The sequence below is a fragment of the Monodon monoceros genome, unplaced genomic scaffold, assembly GCF_005190385.1.
Source record: "Monodon monoceros isolate NGI ecotype Baffin Bay Population unplaced genomic scaffold, NGI_Narwhal_1 Super_Scaffold_5, whole genome shotgun sequence".
Taxonomy (NCBI): domain Eukaryota; kingdom Metazoa; phylum Chordata; class Mammalia; order Artiodactyla; family Monodontidae; genus Monodon; species Monodon monoceros.
In genome coordinates, this window is record NW_021703782.1 from 80,072,907 (window position 1) to 80,089,405 (window position 16,499).

The following is a 16,499-nucleotide window of genomic DNA, read 5'->3' on the forward strand; positions in this document are numbered from 1 at the left end:
CCATTTATTCCCCAAAGGTACCAGTGGCTTAGAAGGCGCAGGGCTGGGTGCTGTGAGTAGGTACCATTGGTTGTCTTTGGGGTGAGGAACTTGGCTTGGGCTCTCAAGGACTCTGCTCCAACACATGATAATGGCCACCCCTCAACAGGGTGGAAACCTTGCCTGTCAATTGTGTGGAGACATATATGTGCTCTGGCTGCGGATTTTCTGCCTCAAGGTCATTATGCTATAAAAGCTCTTTCTGGTTTTCCATATTCATAAGACTTACTGTGGGAGGCAGAAGCTACTGGCATGCCTTCCCCTCCCTGCTGTGCCAGGGCTGGACAGAAACTGTGGGATTCCATCCCGCTGTGTGACTGTAGAGATGTCTCTGCTCATTCTTCAAGGGCACCTGGGGGAGACCTGAGGGCCTCAGAGCAAACTCATCTTTATGGATGGTGGCAAAATTGTCCTGATTTACCAGGTACAGGCTGGTTTGGGAGGAAAGATGCAGGGACACCCTTTTCCTCACCTGCCCACCTCTTGTTTCTTGCAGATCCCTTTTTTCTCAGCTGCTATTTCAGGTCAGGTTTCTGCTGTGGAACTGTGACACTTTGAAGCTTTTCCCTCCAGTGTGGAATCGGTCAGATGTTCAAGAGTGGCCAAACCTGGGAGACCCACCAGGGGTCACAATGACCCCACCACAGCTGTGCCACGGGTGCCAACCTAGGTTATGCCTCCATTCCCAGGAGACAGGCAGAGGATGGGCAGATGTGGTGGCAGGGATTGAGAACTCCCCTGCACATCTGTTTAAAAAACTCTGCTAGCAAGTTCAAATGTGTTTGGAAACAATCAGTGGATAAAAAGAGTCTGAATCATCTAAGCAGTAGAGGGAACTGTCAGGTTCAAAAACAGCTAGAAACCTGCTGGCTTGGTTAATGTAAAGCATTAAGCACTTACATGCAAAGTAACACTTATAAGAGTGGCCTCAAGGGCCGCAAGTCAGGGCAAAAGCAGACTCAAGGTGATACAGGTAACACCATCTCTTGCTTCCAGAAATAAAAGCTCAACACCTGGAAATTTTTCCTCCCACTCCCTGTCCTCCTCCCCCCTCCCCCCACATAGCCTGGGCTGCATTAGGCACCTTCTGGATCCCCAACACAAGAGCTGTGAGTGCCCATGAGTTCTTGGTGGAAATAAGCTCCTCTTTGGGCACTAAGCAAGGGGGCTAGATTTGGATCAAAGGTTATGTGACTACTATAACCACTAGTTTGTGTAGAAACAACTTCAGAAAATCAACATCTCTTTTTCCACCTTGTCTTCCCCCAAAATGGCACCTTCTCACCGTGCATCTTAGCTAAGTCATTATGGAAGCCAAATGGTAACAGCTTATCAGAAGTGTTAGTAACAGCAGCAGCCCTGTTTCTTGCTCCCCACCCAATCCATTCATTCATTCTTCATCCATTCATCACCATCCTTCCTTCATTCGTCCTCATTAATGATGGGCATCATCATTGATAATCACCTTCCAACTGTCAGGCCTGGTGTGGGGCACCAGTGATTCAAAGATAAGCAAGACACAGTTCCTGTCCTCAGGGAACTTACACACTAGCCATGTTTTTTTTTTTTTTTTTAAAAAAAAGGCAGTAGCAAGCACATTTATTGAATGCTTACCATGAGCTGAGCACTTTAATAGAGATTTTCTCACTTGATCTAAGAGTCTCATGGGTAGAGAAGATTACTCCCATTTTACGGGGTGAGGGAACATTTTTTTAGGTGTTAAGTGGCTTTTATAGCTAGTAAGTAGCAAAGCTGGACAGATTTGAACCCAGATCTGCCTAGCCCTGAAGCCTGTGCCTTAATCACTATGCAAAGTGCCTCTAGCGATGGGGTCCAGGTGGTGTGCGAACATCAGGCCCAGGGAGGCCTGAGCAGGAAACAGGCGGCCGAGTGCAGTTCCACCAGATGGGGTCAGGAAAGGCTACAGAATGGAGATGATGTGGGAGCTGAGTCTTGACAGGAAGATAGGTAGTTGGCTGTTTACTAGGAAGACATGGAAGAACGGGCATTCTGGGCGGACGGCCCAGCACAGGCGAAGGCATGGTGAAGTCTCGGCACATTTGCAGAAATGTCAGCAGTTTGGCTGGGGAGACCTGAAAGAGCAGGCAGAGAAGTGGGGCGGGGTCCCCTCCTGGAGGTCTTAGAACCACCCCAGGGAGAGGCCCCTCGCTGTGAGCAATGGGGACTGTGTGGGCCTCTTCAGTGTGACATGACAACTGAGGGCAGAATGGACTTGAGGGGGTTAGACTGGTGATAGGTGGGTAAAACCCATGGGGGGCTGGTGCAGGGGTCTGGGTGAGAGTTGAACCCAGGCAGGGTGTGGACAGGAGAGCTGGGTTCTGCCCAGGTGTCCTGGCTCGGCTCTGGGTTCAGAGACTGGTTATCCACCCTCCGGGCGGTGCAGGGAAGCTCTGAGAAGCAGGAGGCAAGCCTGTAACAGCTGCTGCCTCAGTGTTATCCTGGCCTCGTGCTTCCTAACTATAACTAGCTATTTTCCTGGCTGGGTTTTTTTTTTATTTATGTTTTTCCTCTCAGTTCTGTTTTGTGTCTCTTATTTATTTTGTTTGAATTTTTCTTTCAATTTGTAAACCCAGAATTCTTATTCAGCAAACCCAGATCTCCTGCGTCCAGGAGCAAATAGCCCTATCTTGGGGATCAGACTCCCATGGTTAGAATTGGCTTTGCCTCTCACAGGCTGTGTGAATTTGGAGTTTTCTGATCCCTTTTCTCCTCTGTACAACAGGGATGACAGGACTTATCCACCCACTTTCAGAATTTTTCTGTGGCTCCATGAGGTAATAATTGACTACGGGCTTGGTGACAGCTCCCTCAGGTGGGACTGTGAAGACCACACCTCCTCTTTGAGGCCACCTGGAGCTTACTGGAATCCCACAGATCCAAAATCTAACCAAATGGTTCATGGGAGAGCCTTCTTTGGTGGCCTTGGATTTAAGAAGGAACTCCAGGTGCAGAAAGCCAGCTGTCTGTTCTTTGCATTCCCAGTGGAATCAAAGTAACAGCATCTGGATGCTATGGGTATGGCAGCTTCCTCCACAGCCACCCCATGATGAGGCTGTCCGTCTATCCATCCATCCACCCACCCACCCATCCACACATGCATCCATCCATCCACCCAGTTCCTCACTGACTCATATGCTCACCCTTTCATTCATTTATTCACCCACCCACTCATTCATTTACTTGATCAATCATGTATTATTTTTTCATCACATACCACTGAGCCCCCAACATGTGCCAGACCCTGGCTGGTGCCAGGAATTTAAACTCAAATAGGATCCAGTCAGGGAGCTCATGGTCCAATAACCTACTAATTTCAATGCAAAGTGACAGAGGCCATAAGAAAAGCAGAGACAAAAGACTGTGGAAGCAAAGAGAAGAGAGCCGTTAACTCAGTTGGGGGGCATCAGGGAAGGCTGAACAGAGCAGGTGTCTGATCTGGGTCTCGATGTTGAGGAGAAGTTCTCCAGCAGAAGAGAGGGAATGGTTTTCCAGGAAGAGCAGCAAGTGGAGAGGCCTTATTACCAGCCCATCCATGTCTTTTCTGAGGAGGTGACACAGCAAAATTTAGTTGGGCCACACATAAAAAGAATTACTTCTGGCCATTCAACAGTTTAAACACAGATGCTTTGGTGAGAGCCAGCACTCCATGCAAATTCCAGTGCCCCATCCCAGGGGCTGGAACCCAGCTCCCATGTGGTGATGGTATCCTGTCCTCAGTGAGCGAGTGCATGGATTGAGAGGAGAGGATGTTCCCTCTTCCCCACAGAGCTTATCCACAACCCTCAACAATATGCAGGACTGGGAGCACCTGAGCAGGCCCCCTCCTCTGAGAAGTCCACCTGCCTTACCTTGGAACTTAATGGTGTCGTTGATGATCTCCAGTGTGTCAGCCACAGCATTGTATTCTCCCACCTTCACCTCCCTGCTGTCTGCGGGGAGCAAGAGACAGTGGCGGGTTAGATCCAAGTCCTGTGTTTGTCTGGGTGCTCCTGTCCCAGCTCTTGCTCCCCCACAGGCTCTGGCTATATTCTTGCAGGCTTTTCCTTTCCCCAGTGCCTTTTCCAGGTAGAATCACAAAACCTCCACCTTGATCTGGGCTGGAACAAATACCCTCTCATGTCGTCTCATCAACTGGTCACCCATCCTTTGCTGTACATGTATAGATGGGGAGCCTACTCCCCCCCATAACTGGACTCTCTGCCTGTTACCAAGTCTTTCCGGGGTCATTAGCTGAATGGCCTCTCTGTAACTTTCCTCTGCCATCTGGTCTGCCCTCTAGGAGTGCATGGACCACTCTGCTCCCCCTGCCCCAGGAGAGCCCTAGAGCCTTGAAGACAAAAACACATCATCCCTCTGGCAGTAAGCCTCCCCCCTTACCGAACATCATTTCTATTTCCCACCCCATCCAGGCCCTGGGGGTGGGCAGAGCAAAGACGCTACAAGAGACTGGGAAAGATGGGCCAGGACGCCAGGACAGAGTGGGCATCCTGGAAGCCAAGGAAAGGGACAATTTCACAAGGGAGCTGGCCAGCAATGCCACATGCCACCAAGACAGGGACAAGAAGCCCTTTGAACAGAGGATCCATTCAAGGCTTGTGAGGGAATACTGATGACAGATGAAGCTGAATCAGGGAAAGGTGGGGTTAGAGGCAAAGAGCCAAAGGCAAGGAGTAGAGAGTGGGGCTCCCAGGGTAGCGCAGTCTTGGACAAGGTGGCGACTGGGCAGGGAGGGGCCAAGGGGATTCACCTTTAGATGTCTTTTCTTGTTTAGTTCTCACAGTTGTGTGCAGTTAAGTGGTTTCAGTCCCACTTTACAGATGAGGAAACCAAGTCTCAGGCAGGTTGTGGCTTTGCCCAAAGCACCACTGATACTAAGAGCAGAGTCCAGGTTCAAACCCAGGACTGTCCCCACAGCCGTGCTCTTCCCTGACATGCAGCTGCCTTAATGGGATCCCTGAGAGGTGACAGTTCTGGGCTGAGTTCCACAGGCCACCTGTGCCTCCTGAGTGTAATAACTACAGAGAGGAGTGCCCACCTGCCCACCGGCGGGGCAGGCAGGTACCCAGAGCTGCAGACCCTGGTTCTCAAAATGCCCAGGGGTTATAAAGCGACACAGCAGCAGGAATTCCAAGCACGTGGCCAGAGGAGCTGCCTGCTGGGCCTCTGGCTCTAAGTGAATGTCTCTGCAGAGACGCAGGTGCGCTGCTGGTTCCTTATAAGGATTCAGGAAACGGAACAGGGAATCCTATAGGCCACACTTCTGCCTGCGTTCCTTTAACTGTGGGGTGGAAAACAGGGCTGTAAAAGTCACTTCCTTCTCCCTGCAAAGGTCTCCCTGCCATTTGGGAGGCCTCATGCTGTGTAGGCGGCTGTCACTTGCAGGGGTCACCCAGCTCCTAAATGTCACACCAGCAGACTCTGCTGGGACTCCAGCATCCCTGCTCTGGCCTTTTGAAGCCTCAGCCATAATCAGCTCCTACTGCTCAGCGGAGGAGGCCCTGATTTATTTATTTGGTGTGGGGAGGCAGCACAGGAAATATGCAGGCTGCCTGGAATAAATCATCAGGAGCCAGGCGGTGGTGCGGCTGGCAACTCACCACGCCCCCAGCCGCGCAGCCTGACCCTCTGACTCATACACCTGCTGTACCATCCATCCCATGGCACCGCCTCCTGCAATGACCATAACTGCCGTAATCTCTCCCCGGGGGGCAGTGCTTGGAGGCTGGGTGGGGTGGGGGGCTTCACACATTCCTGCATTCAGGGTTCCATAGCAAACCTTGAATCAGGCATAATTCACCCCAGTTTACAGGTGAGGGAGGAGCTTCATGTCAGCTAAGTGAACGCTCAGAGCCAAGTGCTGGGCAGCGACCAAGCGGGTGCCTGAACTTGACTCCCCTAGTTCTAAATTCAGAGCATTTTCCCCACCCATACTGAACAGGGCTGCTGGTCATTCAGCCCATACTTACTGAGAGCCTACTGCATGCCAGGCCCAGGTATTTCATAATAAAGAATCCCTCAAAAGCAGCAGCGTAGGTGGAGGAAGCTTAGCTTATGTCCTCATCCTTGACCAAGCTGACCTTGGACATCTGGGCGATGAAGGATGTTTATACTAAATCCCTTAGTTTAATCACTTCATTCATTCATTCAATAAACACTGGGTGCCTGTTATGTTCTAGGCTCTGTGCTGAAGGCTGGAGTTACAAAGATTAAAAAATAATTCATATCTCTGACCTTGTAGTTTAGTGACTGCAGCATCACCCAGCCCTACCGGGTGGGTAAAATTATTTCCATATGCCAGTAATATTTCCCTTCTAGCCTGTGACCTGTGAGTGGATGGCTGTAACGGTAAAATTTCAACTTTCAGAGTGCCTATGAGGACTAAAGAGGAGACTATAGGCAGTTTCTGGCTTGGGGCCTCACAGGAAGTGTTCAATAAATTGTAGCTATTTGAGTCACGACAAAAGTAACTGTGAGCTATTTGTGAGGTCCCCAAACACTCCCTGTGTTTTCTTACTACCACTGTTCCCCACAATGGTCCCTCTGCTTGGAAGGTAGCTTTCCCCTTCCTCTACCAAACCAACATGTCCAAACCCTATCCACCTCTTCCAGGAAGGTGTCCCTGAGTACTGTTCCTCCCCAGTTGCTGTGGGCTCAAGGCATGGGTGATGTGTGAGAAGCTGTGTTGCAGCCATGCCCTAGGTGTGCCCAAGCCTTATGATTCCTGCCAGCCGGTCAGTTCTTGAGTGGAACCTGAAGTCTCGTTTCTGAGGTCCCAGGCAGCATAGGGTCGCATCCCCTGCACTTTGCCCAGGGCCCTTCCTGGCTCTGCAGGGGAAGGATGGTGTCCCCTGTGTTCTTTCTTTCACCCACGGCCCAGCCAGCTGGTGACCATGATAGGTGGGCACTTCCAACTTTTAACTCTTGGGTTCCTTGGTAACTCTGTTGTGCAAAGAACATCGACCACTTATTTGGATACAGACGTGAAGACTGCGGAACAGGGGATTTGCGGACAGACTAGAAAGAGGACTCATGGGGGCAGCAGAGAATAGAGCAGAGGGAGAGGGGCTGTGGCGTTGAGTCTGTCACTGGCCACCCTCCCTGCCCTGCTAGCCCTGCTGTAGGTTGCCACTGACTTAACGTGTGACCCTGGACAGATGATCCCCTTTCTCTGGACCTCAGTTTCTCCATCTACAAAGTGCACCGCAGGGGTTCGAATAGTTCTCAGTCCTGGCCAGGCACTAGAGTCACCTAGGGAATTTCTAGAAAATTCAGATGCCTGGGTCCCAACATGGATCCATTATATTAAAACCTCTGGGGGGTTGAGGAGTGAACCCTGGGTGGCCATATTTTTAAAAGTTCCCTAAGTTGACTAACGCATAACTGGAGTTGAAAACCACTGGATTAGACCAAGGACCCTGCAACGCTGACACTTTCTGTTCTCAGAGGCTCAAAATACTATAAAACAAAGAGCCCCTTTTCCTGCAGAATAATACTGGTTCCTTGCTGTGGTGCAAAAAAAAGGATTCTCTTAAAAAAGTGCATTCTTTCTTTTTCTTTATTTCCAACTTTGGATTTGGATGATACATAAAGAAAATAAGTCCTATTGGTGAAAATTAGGCTGCCAAAAGAGTCCAGTCTGAAAATACTCCCTGGCTGTGGGCCTGAGAGCATCCTTGAGACGGGGCTGGGGAACTGCTTCAATCACAGAGCGGTCCTGCCTCCCTCCCGTATCACAACCCCTGGGTGGGAGAGCTGGGTGTAGGGTCACCAACCTCCTGCTGCAGCTGGTCCCCACATCCTGCTTCCTGGGCTCTACTCCCCTCACCCCCAAATGCTCATTCTTCCTCAACGGACTCTAGGTCTGCATTGAGGGAAGTATGCGTGTCTTTTACAGTTTAATTGTTGTTGCAAACATAAAGAAATGTAAAACTCTGAGGTGTAAAACAAAAGACAACCTTGGCTCAATGAACATCAAAGATTCTATAAAATTACTCCATTCTAGGACTCCCTAACAAAATCCCAGACTCAGGGAAAGGAAAGAGCTCTGGCTGGAGGACAGGGCCCCTGGAACGGGTCTTGGTTTTGCCATCTCCTCAATAAGGAGCCCCAGGGAAGTGCCATCCTCTGCCTGGGTCTTGATAAAACAAGTGGGCTAGACGGGGAAATCTCTGTGCCCTCCAGCTCTCGTTCCATGATTCTGCAACTGCTTTGAAGGGTCTTCCTCACTCCAAGCTAAAGTCTGCTCTCCGAGACTTGCCCTCACAGTCCTAGCTCTGCCTGGGGGCCACACATCACAGCAACTCCTGATCCTGGCCGTGCTTCAGAGATGGCAACACTGTGATTTTGATTTCGGGCCTTGATTCTGCTTTTCTCCAGGCTGGCCAGCCATTCCCCAGGAAGTGATTTTTCACTCCCCTCACCCACCCTGCCCCTGTGGACAGGCCCTAGATGGTCACTCTCCTCCCACTGGGTGGAAACAGGTCTGAGCAGCACCTCTCAGCATCACCAAGCAGAGAGCGACTGTGCTCCCTTGGCCTGGATTCTCCCTCACACTCGTCTCTATCCACAAACAGTACGCCACTGTCGCATTTTCAGTAAGTTAACTCCACTGACCTTTGTTTTGAGATTTTTAACAGACTAGGTGGACACTGGCCAAATGCCCCAGGAGTATAATAATCCTGCCAAGGGCGGATCTGTCCAGTGACTTATAGGCAAACTGGTTCAGGGCAAAAGCTGAATACCCAAGGGGACAAAGAACACATACAGATACAATAGGCTATTTGCACCTAGAACACCTTTTCTCTCTTCCTCTTGGGTAACTCTCATTGGTTCTTTAGAATTCATCTTGGATGCCACCTCTCCCAGGTAGCCTTCCTAGAATCTGCCAGGTGGAGCCGAGCACCTCTCCTCTGAATGACATTTCACACTCAGTTGGGGTCCTGCGTCTGCTCCCCACTGAACTAGGGGGTTCCCTGACGGGAGGGGCTGTGTCTTACCCATCTCAGTACCCCCTGTGCCCAGCTAGGACCTGGCGGGCAGGTGCCAGGAAATGACCGTTGTGAAACTTCAAAAGCCCAAACCATAGGATCAAAAAAAGAAAGAAAGAAAAAATAGCACATCAAAATTAAGAACTTCCGTTCACCAGGGACTTTAAGTTTAGAGACAAGTAACCGAATGGGAGAAGATGTTTGCAAAGCCTAAAGCCAAAAAGGGACTGAAACCTAGATTACGTAAGGAACTCTTACAAATCACCAAGAAAAAGACAATACACTCAAAATTAAAGTGGTCAAAGGATCAAAACTGACAATTAACAAATGGCGGACAAGCACAGGAAGAAATGTCCAAACTCATCAGTAACCAGAGAAATGACATTCAAAACCACAGTATAATATTAATTTGTATCTTTAGATTGGCAAAAAATGAGAGAGCTGGCAAACACCAACTGTGGGTGAGAGGTAGGGACACAGGACTCCTCATGCTGGTGGGAGTGGAGATGGGTACGGCCATTCCCAAGAGCCATCTGGCAAATTTTAGGCATGTTGGGTGTTGACACACCTTCCGACCCAACAATTCAGCTCATGGGGATTTGTCCTAAAGAAATACCCAGCTGGGTTCATAAGGGGACATGTACAAGGACACTTATTATGTTTGGAGACAGGGAGTTGAAGGTGACCTGAGTGGCTGTCACTGGGAGAATGGAGGCGTACATCCCCTGGAATGAGCAGGGAGAGCCACAGCCTAGATGTAGACACAGCAACATGGAGGTATCTTAAAAACAAAGTGCTGGCGTGCAGGAGCCAGGAAATGACCGTTGTGAAACTTCAAAAGCCCAAACTTTTGCTTGGAAAAAAAAGCAGAAAAAGTATGTAATCCAGTTATGTCGATGCAAATTCAAAATATGCACACAAAACAGCAACACACATTTTGCAAGGACACATACAAACAGAATATCTGCATTAAACACTTAGAATGTTTGCCTTTCTTGGGGAGAGGCAGGAGTGGCATATGAGGGAAATAAAGGTACAAACAAACAAGAGGGGCTTTCATGGACCAGTGATAACAACGTTCCATGAAATGAGGAGTGTGAAGTGTGTCCTGAGGAAGTAAGATAGCACTTTGCTCAAGAAATTCTGGAGGGGGTAAATCTGGTATCATTGTGAAGAGTGCCCAGGAGAGGAGCAGGAAGCCAACAGCTGTCACAGCTCTTCTCTGTGCTAGTCACTGAGCTAGGCTCATTCATAGCCTCAGGTCACTGGAGTCTCACCATCACTCTCAAGCAAGGAAAACAATCACCTTTTATTTCACTATTTATTTTATTTTTAATTTTTTGGCCACACTGCGCGGCATGTGGGATCTTAGTACCCCGACCAGGGATCGAACCCGCGTCCCCTGCATTGGAAGTGCAGAGTCTTAACCACTGGACCGCCAGGGAAGTCCCATTTCACTATTTTAAAATAAGTGCTGAGGGACTTCCCTGGCGGTCCAGTGGTTAGGACTCCGCTCTTCCAATGCAGGGGGTAGGAGTTCCCTCCCTGGTTGGGGAACTAAGATCCCACATGCTGCGTGGCATGGCCAAAATAAATAAATAAATAAATAAAATAAGCTAATGTAAAGTGTCTTTAAACTTACTTTCAAAAAAATAAAAATAAAATTAAAAAGTGCTGAAATGATGTCTCAGAGAGATTAAGCCACAGTGCCTGGCTAGCAATGATTAGGCATGGCTGCTTTGAAGCTCAAATACTTTCCACATGAGAGGAGGTGAGTTCCCATCACTGGAGGCATTCAAGTAGAGGCAATGCTGTAAAGGAAAGTCAGGGTTGCCTTCAACATGGAGAATCTGTGGCTCAATGAAAGACAAGGTCTGCTAAATAATTCTGTCTTCCAAGCCATCTTCCTTGAGCTCCCTGAAAGGTAAGCCCTGGATCATGGGGGCCGGGAGGTATCAAGGTCAGGGTCAGACTTCCAGCCTGAAAGAGCCCATATTCACGTGTGCCCTGCCATTCCTGCTGACCCACAACACTTCTGGTGTAACTTGCAGCTTAGTGGACTATGTCTCCACTCTTAACATCAAGTCGAGGGGCAGTCCAAAAAACTGGCCTTTCCAGACCCATGGCTTAGTGAAGAGAGCTGTAATATATGCCTTAACAGAAGGAAAGGGATATTAAAAATCAGCCTTAAGAGTCTCAAACTAGAGTCAAACTAGCTCCAAAAATTTTCTAGTAGGTTCTGGGAAATTATCTTCCTGCTTTTATAGGCACTGGCACTTGGCCAGAGAGATTATGAAGCCCCTACAGGGAGTGGCGGGGGCAGAGGCTTATTCAACTTGGCTTCCCCAGAGGACTTGGTAAGGCGCCTGGCAGATGCTCAGGAAATGTGCACTGCATAGAACCGTATCTGTTACCCCGAAGACCAAACGGTAATTAATGTGTGCAAATGGGGAGGGCAAACCTACACTTCACTAGGTACCTTCTGAATGACAATTACGTTGTTAGGGCGGTGGAAGACCCCATCCCTTCGAATCAGGTGGCGAAGTATAAAATTCCAAAGTCTGAGTCCTTTATGCTGCACAGAAGCCGTCCAGATTCAAGCAGATCATCTCACCGCGATTCTTACAAACAGGCCTAATGAAGGCAGCGGCGGTGAGTTAGAGCGGCAGATGCTGAGATTTCCCCAGGAACAGCATAAACAAGGCTCTAATCATGGCTTCACTCAACTTCCCTTCCTGCTGCAAATTCTGAGCCATGTTTAGACTTCGTTAGTAACATGGATTCTTTTTTCTCTCAAGGGGAAAAAAAAAGCCAATTCCCTAGTATTCATCCTCATCTACACGTGGTTTGATGCAAGTCAGTGATGGCATGGGGGAGGGGTGCTGAACTTGGAGTTGGAAGGGGGTTAGGTCCACTGCACCCAAGGTGTGTGTCCGAGGGGATGCTAATACCTACCTTACCTACTGCCACGGGTGGGTCCCTCAGAATGGTGCCCGAGCCAAGAGTAAGAATGCATGTAATTTATTTGGGAGGTGATCCTCGAACACATTGATAGGGGTGTGGGGAGGTGAGACAGCGAAGGCAAGGGAGCCAGGGCAAGGTGCATTAATGAGCAGGTTTCTGAGAGGCCAAGTGAGGCTCAATCTCATGGGGACCTCTGGAGACAGAGCAGAACATACCTTGGAGTTCTTGGGAGTTTCCACCCAAGTGGGAAGGACACTGGGGGATTTATCCTCCACTTCTCATTCATCCCTGGCTCAGGGCTGCCCTGGAAGCATTAAGTCCCTGAATATCTGTCCTGTTCCTTGCACAGGGTGAGAGGTGTAGGTGCTCTTAATAAGATGCTTGTTTGGAACCATGGATGCTCAGGGACTACAGGTGGGACGCTGATGGCATCTGCCACACCTACCCCCTAGCACTGGGGGCTCTGGGAAGCCTTGAAAACAGAGTAGACGGAGGGAAGCTGGGAGTGAGGAAGGTCATGTTTAGGGCTCTGAAACTCTCTCTGGATACAAAATGCCTCAGCCTCAAGAGGGACCATGGGGCTAGCCCTGACACATTATTTTAGAGTAGTTCTGTCTATCCAGCATTCCTAAGTTTGCAAAAAAGGTCATTTCTCCAGCCTGGAACAACAATGGCCACCATTGTGAAGTAGCTTTAGTTCACATTTCTGTTGTCAAGACTAACTGCTGTTTGTCAGACATTCTGCCTTGACTCAAGCCACTGGAAACCAGGAGTAAATGAGCATGCTCTCAAATTTCCACAAGCCCGATCACTCACCAATTCAGTAAACATTTACCAAGAGCCAGCCAGGAACCAGGTAGCATGCTAGTAATGTGACTAGCTTCCTAGCACCCAGAGTTTATAGAGCAAAATGTCATTTGGCCCAGCCCCAGGGGACAGGCAGGGTTGGCATTAGTGTCATCCCATTTTCCAGAGGAGGAAATTGAGGCTTAGGGAGATAAAGTGACTTGCCCAGGGTCACACTGCTGGTAAACTTCAGAGCAAGGGCTTGAATCCAGGTCTTTTGCCTCCAAATTAATTTAATAAACTTGTACCAGGGGTCTACTGAGTGCCAGGCTCTTGTGATACCAATCCTACAACTCTGGAATCAAAAAGTAGAACAAGGGGCTTCCCTGGTGGTGCAGTGGTTAAGAATTCGCCTGCCAATGCAGGGAACACGGGTTTGAGCCCTGGTCCGGGAAGATCCCACATGCCGCGGAGCAACTAAACGCGCGCGCCACAACTACTGAGCCTGCGCTCTACGGCCCGTGAGCCACGACTACTGAGCCCACATGTCTAGAGTCTGTGCTCCGCAGCAAGAGAAGCCACAACAATGAGAAGCCCATGCACCGCAACGAAGAGTAGCCCCCGCTCGCCGCAACTAGAGAAAGCCCTTGCGCAGCAATGAAGACCCAAAGCAGCCAAAAAAATAAAAAAGTAGAACAGGACCATGGATTCCTGGCTCCCCTTTTAGTCTTCGCCAAACGGCCTCCCATTTCCAACTAATTTGTGTTTTAGTTTTACAAAGAAGGTAACAGAGCCTCCTACAAAATGCTTCCTCTACTATAGATAAAAGGGTTTAGAAGGCACCAGGACCTTTACAAACAAGAAGCCAAAAAAGCATCTTTCGTGGTCTCCAGAGGGATGGTGGGATGGGCCAACTTCCAAGATGCTGCCAGCGAGCGCTGAGACAGCCTGGGTGTAAGTCCAGGAGAGACCCTGCAAAGGGAGCCCCACTGCTGGGGCTGCCTGTTTGTGAGTCAGCTCTGCTCTTCCACCGTCCCCTCTTAGAAGAGGGCAGAGGGTGAGGGGGAGAGAGAGGGCTTGAAGGGCACAGCAGAAAACAGCATGGTGACCCCATTTAGAAGCCTTTTTCGAAGTCAATGGCATGAGGCAATTTAGGCTCTAGTAACCCCAAGGTGGGGGGCAGGCCCATCCTCTGGGCAAATTCCGGGAAGGTCCCAGGAGACAGAAGACCAGCCTCTCTTGGAGGTGAACCATGAGCCCAGAGAAGGAAAGGAATGAACCTGCTGTCCCACAGCAAGTCCCTTTCCGTGTCTGAGCCTCAGTTTCCCCTCTGAAATAAGAGATGACAACCAGGAGCCCTTCCAGCCTGGACAGCCACTCAATAAAGCAATGCCCCTCCATCTTGGCAGCAAGGTACCTCTGAGACCCTCTAAATTTGGAAAACTAACTGTTGTGCTGATAAGAATATGCCCTCAGCACAGCATCCCTCTGCCAACAGGATCAATGTCTGTTTTAAAAACATGTAAACAAGAGTATCTGCAAGGCCCGGCTCTGACAGTCAATAAACGCTGGACACAGAAGTGGCAAAGGGAGGACACTCAGGCACAGGTGTACATGTGAACACGCAAAGGCTGGCACTTGGGGAAAGTCGAGGTCTAGTCACTTCTCTGCCTCTAGCCAGCTGGGTGTCCCTGGGAGGAACACCTCTCTTCCCTGGGCCTCAGTTTCTCCACTTATACCATGAAGCAGCGGGATGAGATCATCTCTAAGGCCCTGCCCCATGTGACACCCTACATGTCATTAAGTGTTGGGAGCAGCTATAAGAGTAGGCAGACAAAAAGGCACCCGGGGGTTTCAACACACCAAGAAAATGTGGATTTGCCCCAGAAAAGTATCATAATTTTTGACTAAATGCTAATCATAATTGCTATTACTTGCTGAGCAAGAAATATATGCACGTTTCTCTGTGCTATCTCATCTAGTTCTTCCCACATACCGAGAAGGTAGGTAGGATCATATCCCTATTTTACAGATGAGGACATTGAGGCTCAGAGAGGTGAGTCACTTGCCTAATGTTCTACAGTGACTTGAGCTCAGGTGGTTTCAAACCCACCTCTGAACTACTGTTTGCTACACTGCTTTCCTTATAAATGCCTAAAACCAGTGACTGGAGTTGGTGTCTAATCCTAACATTCAGAAAAAAAAAAAAAAAGCAATAAAATTGGCACGCATTTGTAGCTGTGATTGGCCCATCAATAATTTACAAAATATTCTCCCAGAATGATATAATTTGAGAGCTGGAAATGTGACAAGAGAATTTAGTTGCAATCACTCAAAAAAAAGTATCTTTGCCAAGATGCTTACTTTGTTCAGCCAATGAAGAAGTAAGCTTTAACAAATGGGAAAATAATTACGTTTGCCTAAAATTACATCTTTTGTGCACACCAGAGAGCTGACATGCATTTCAATTACCTGCCACAGGAAGACAAATGGGTAAATCTACAAGACTGCATTATGGAGCCATAGTACCGGAGAACACCTCTCCTGACTGATCTGCATCTGGTTGGGATTGTCATGAATCTGAATAACTCGATTTCATTTCTTGCCTTCCCCTGGATGACTCTGGGATCTGCTCAAAGTGAGTGGACACAGAAGGCTCTGCTTTTGTTTCTGGATTTTCTAGAAACATCCAGATACTGAAAAACACTGCATTAATGAAAGGTCCGTCTCATGGTTCTGGCTAACAACCCTGCCAATGACCATACCGGGCCGAACCGAAGTTCCTCCAGGCAGAACACCCAGCCCTGCCCCTCTCAGACGCCCTGTGGGCTCTGAGAAGCCACTGTCCCTCTCTGGGCCTCTGTTTCCTCCTCATCACATGAGGAATGTGGTCTGAATGGTTGCTGAGGTCCCTTCCAAATCTGACAGAAGAAAAGTCTGACAAATGATCTGGCTTCTTAAAAAACCAAATGGTCTGTAAATAGTGTGTGTGGGACAATTATAAATTAAAAGGGACTAAAGAGACACTTCAACCAGATGCAATGAGTGGACCTTGTGTGGGCTCCCCAACAAACCAACTATAGAGTCATTTTCGAGATAATTAGATGATCAACATAGACTCAGAATAAAGCATATTAAAACTTCTTAAATGTTTAAGGTGCAATAACAGTATTGCCGTTATGTTTTTAAAAAGTCCTTATCTAGTAGAAATGCATACTGCAGTATTTATAGATTGAAATGAGATAATGTCTGGGAGCTGCTTTAAAACATTACAGCAAAAAAAGGGGGTAGGGGATGGAGTGAGTCAAGATAAAGCAAGACTGGCAAAATGGTGAAAACAGCTGAAGCCAGGTAATGGGTACATGGGGTTCATTATGCAATTCTCTCGACTTTAGAGTCTATTTGAAAATTTCTATAATCAAAAACTAAAACAATGCAAGATTCCTCAGAATACTGGCATTGACTTAACTGCCACGCCCCATACTTTCAATAAGCCTGAGTCATGTGGAAAGACTGAACAGGCCTGAGAAATAATGCAGTTGAGAAAAAATATTCTAAATAAGTTGAAGCTAATGTTTTCATAGAGAAGTGTTTTCTATTGACTCTTTCTCTTATCTGGAACATCGTACTTTCATTTCTTTTGATGTATTTTATTGCATAAACAGAACATCCTTGAATACAGAATTCATCAATTAGAAAGAA

General features: G+C 48.4%; 1 protein-coding gene across 1 annotated transcript in view; it reads right to left on the minus strand.

The window, feature by feature from the left end:
- GABBR2 (gamma-aminobutyric acid type B receptor subunit 2) overlaps nucleotides 1–16,499 on the minus strand; it is a 365,880-nt gene that overhangs the window by 84,626 nt on the left and 264,755 nt on the right. Inside the window, exon 9 of the mRNA XM_029201547.1 lies at nucleotides 3,909–3,989. Coding sequence (XP_029057380.1) covers nucleotides 3,909–3,989 — 81 coding nt within the window. The remainder of the gene's footprint in view (nucleotides 1–3,908; nucleotides 3,990–16,499) is intronic.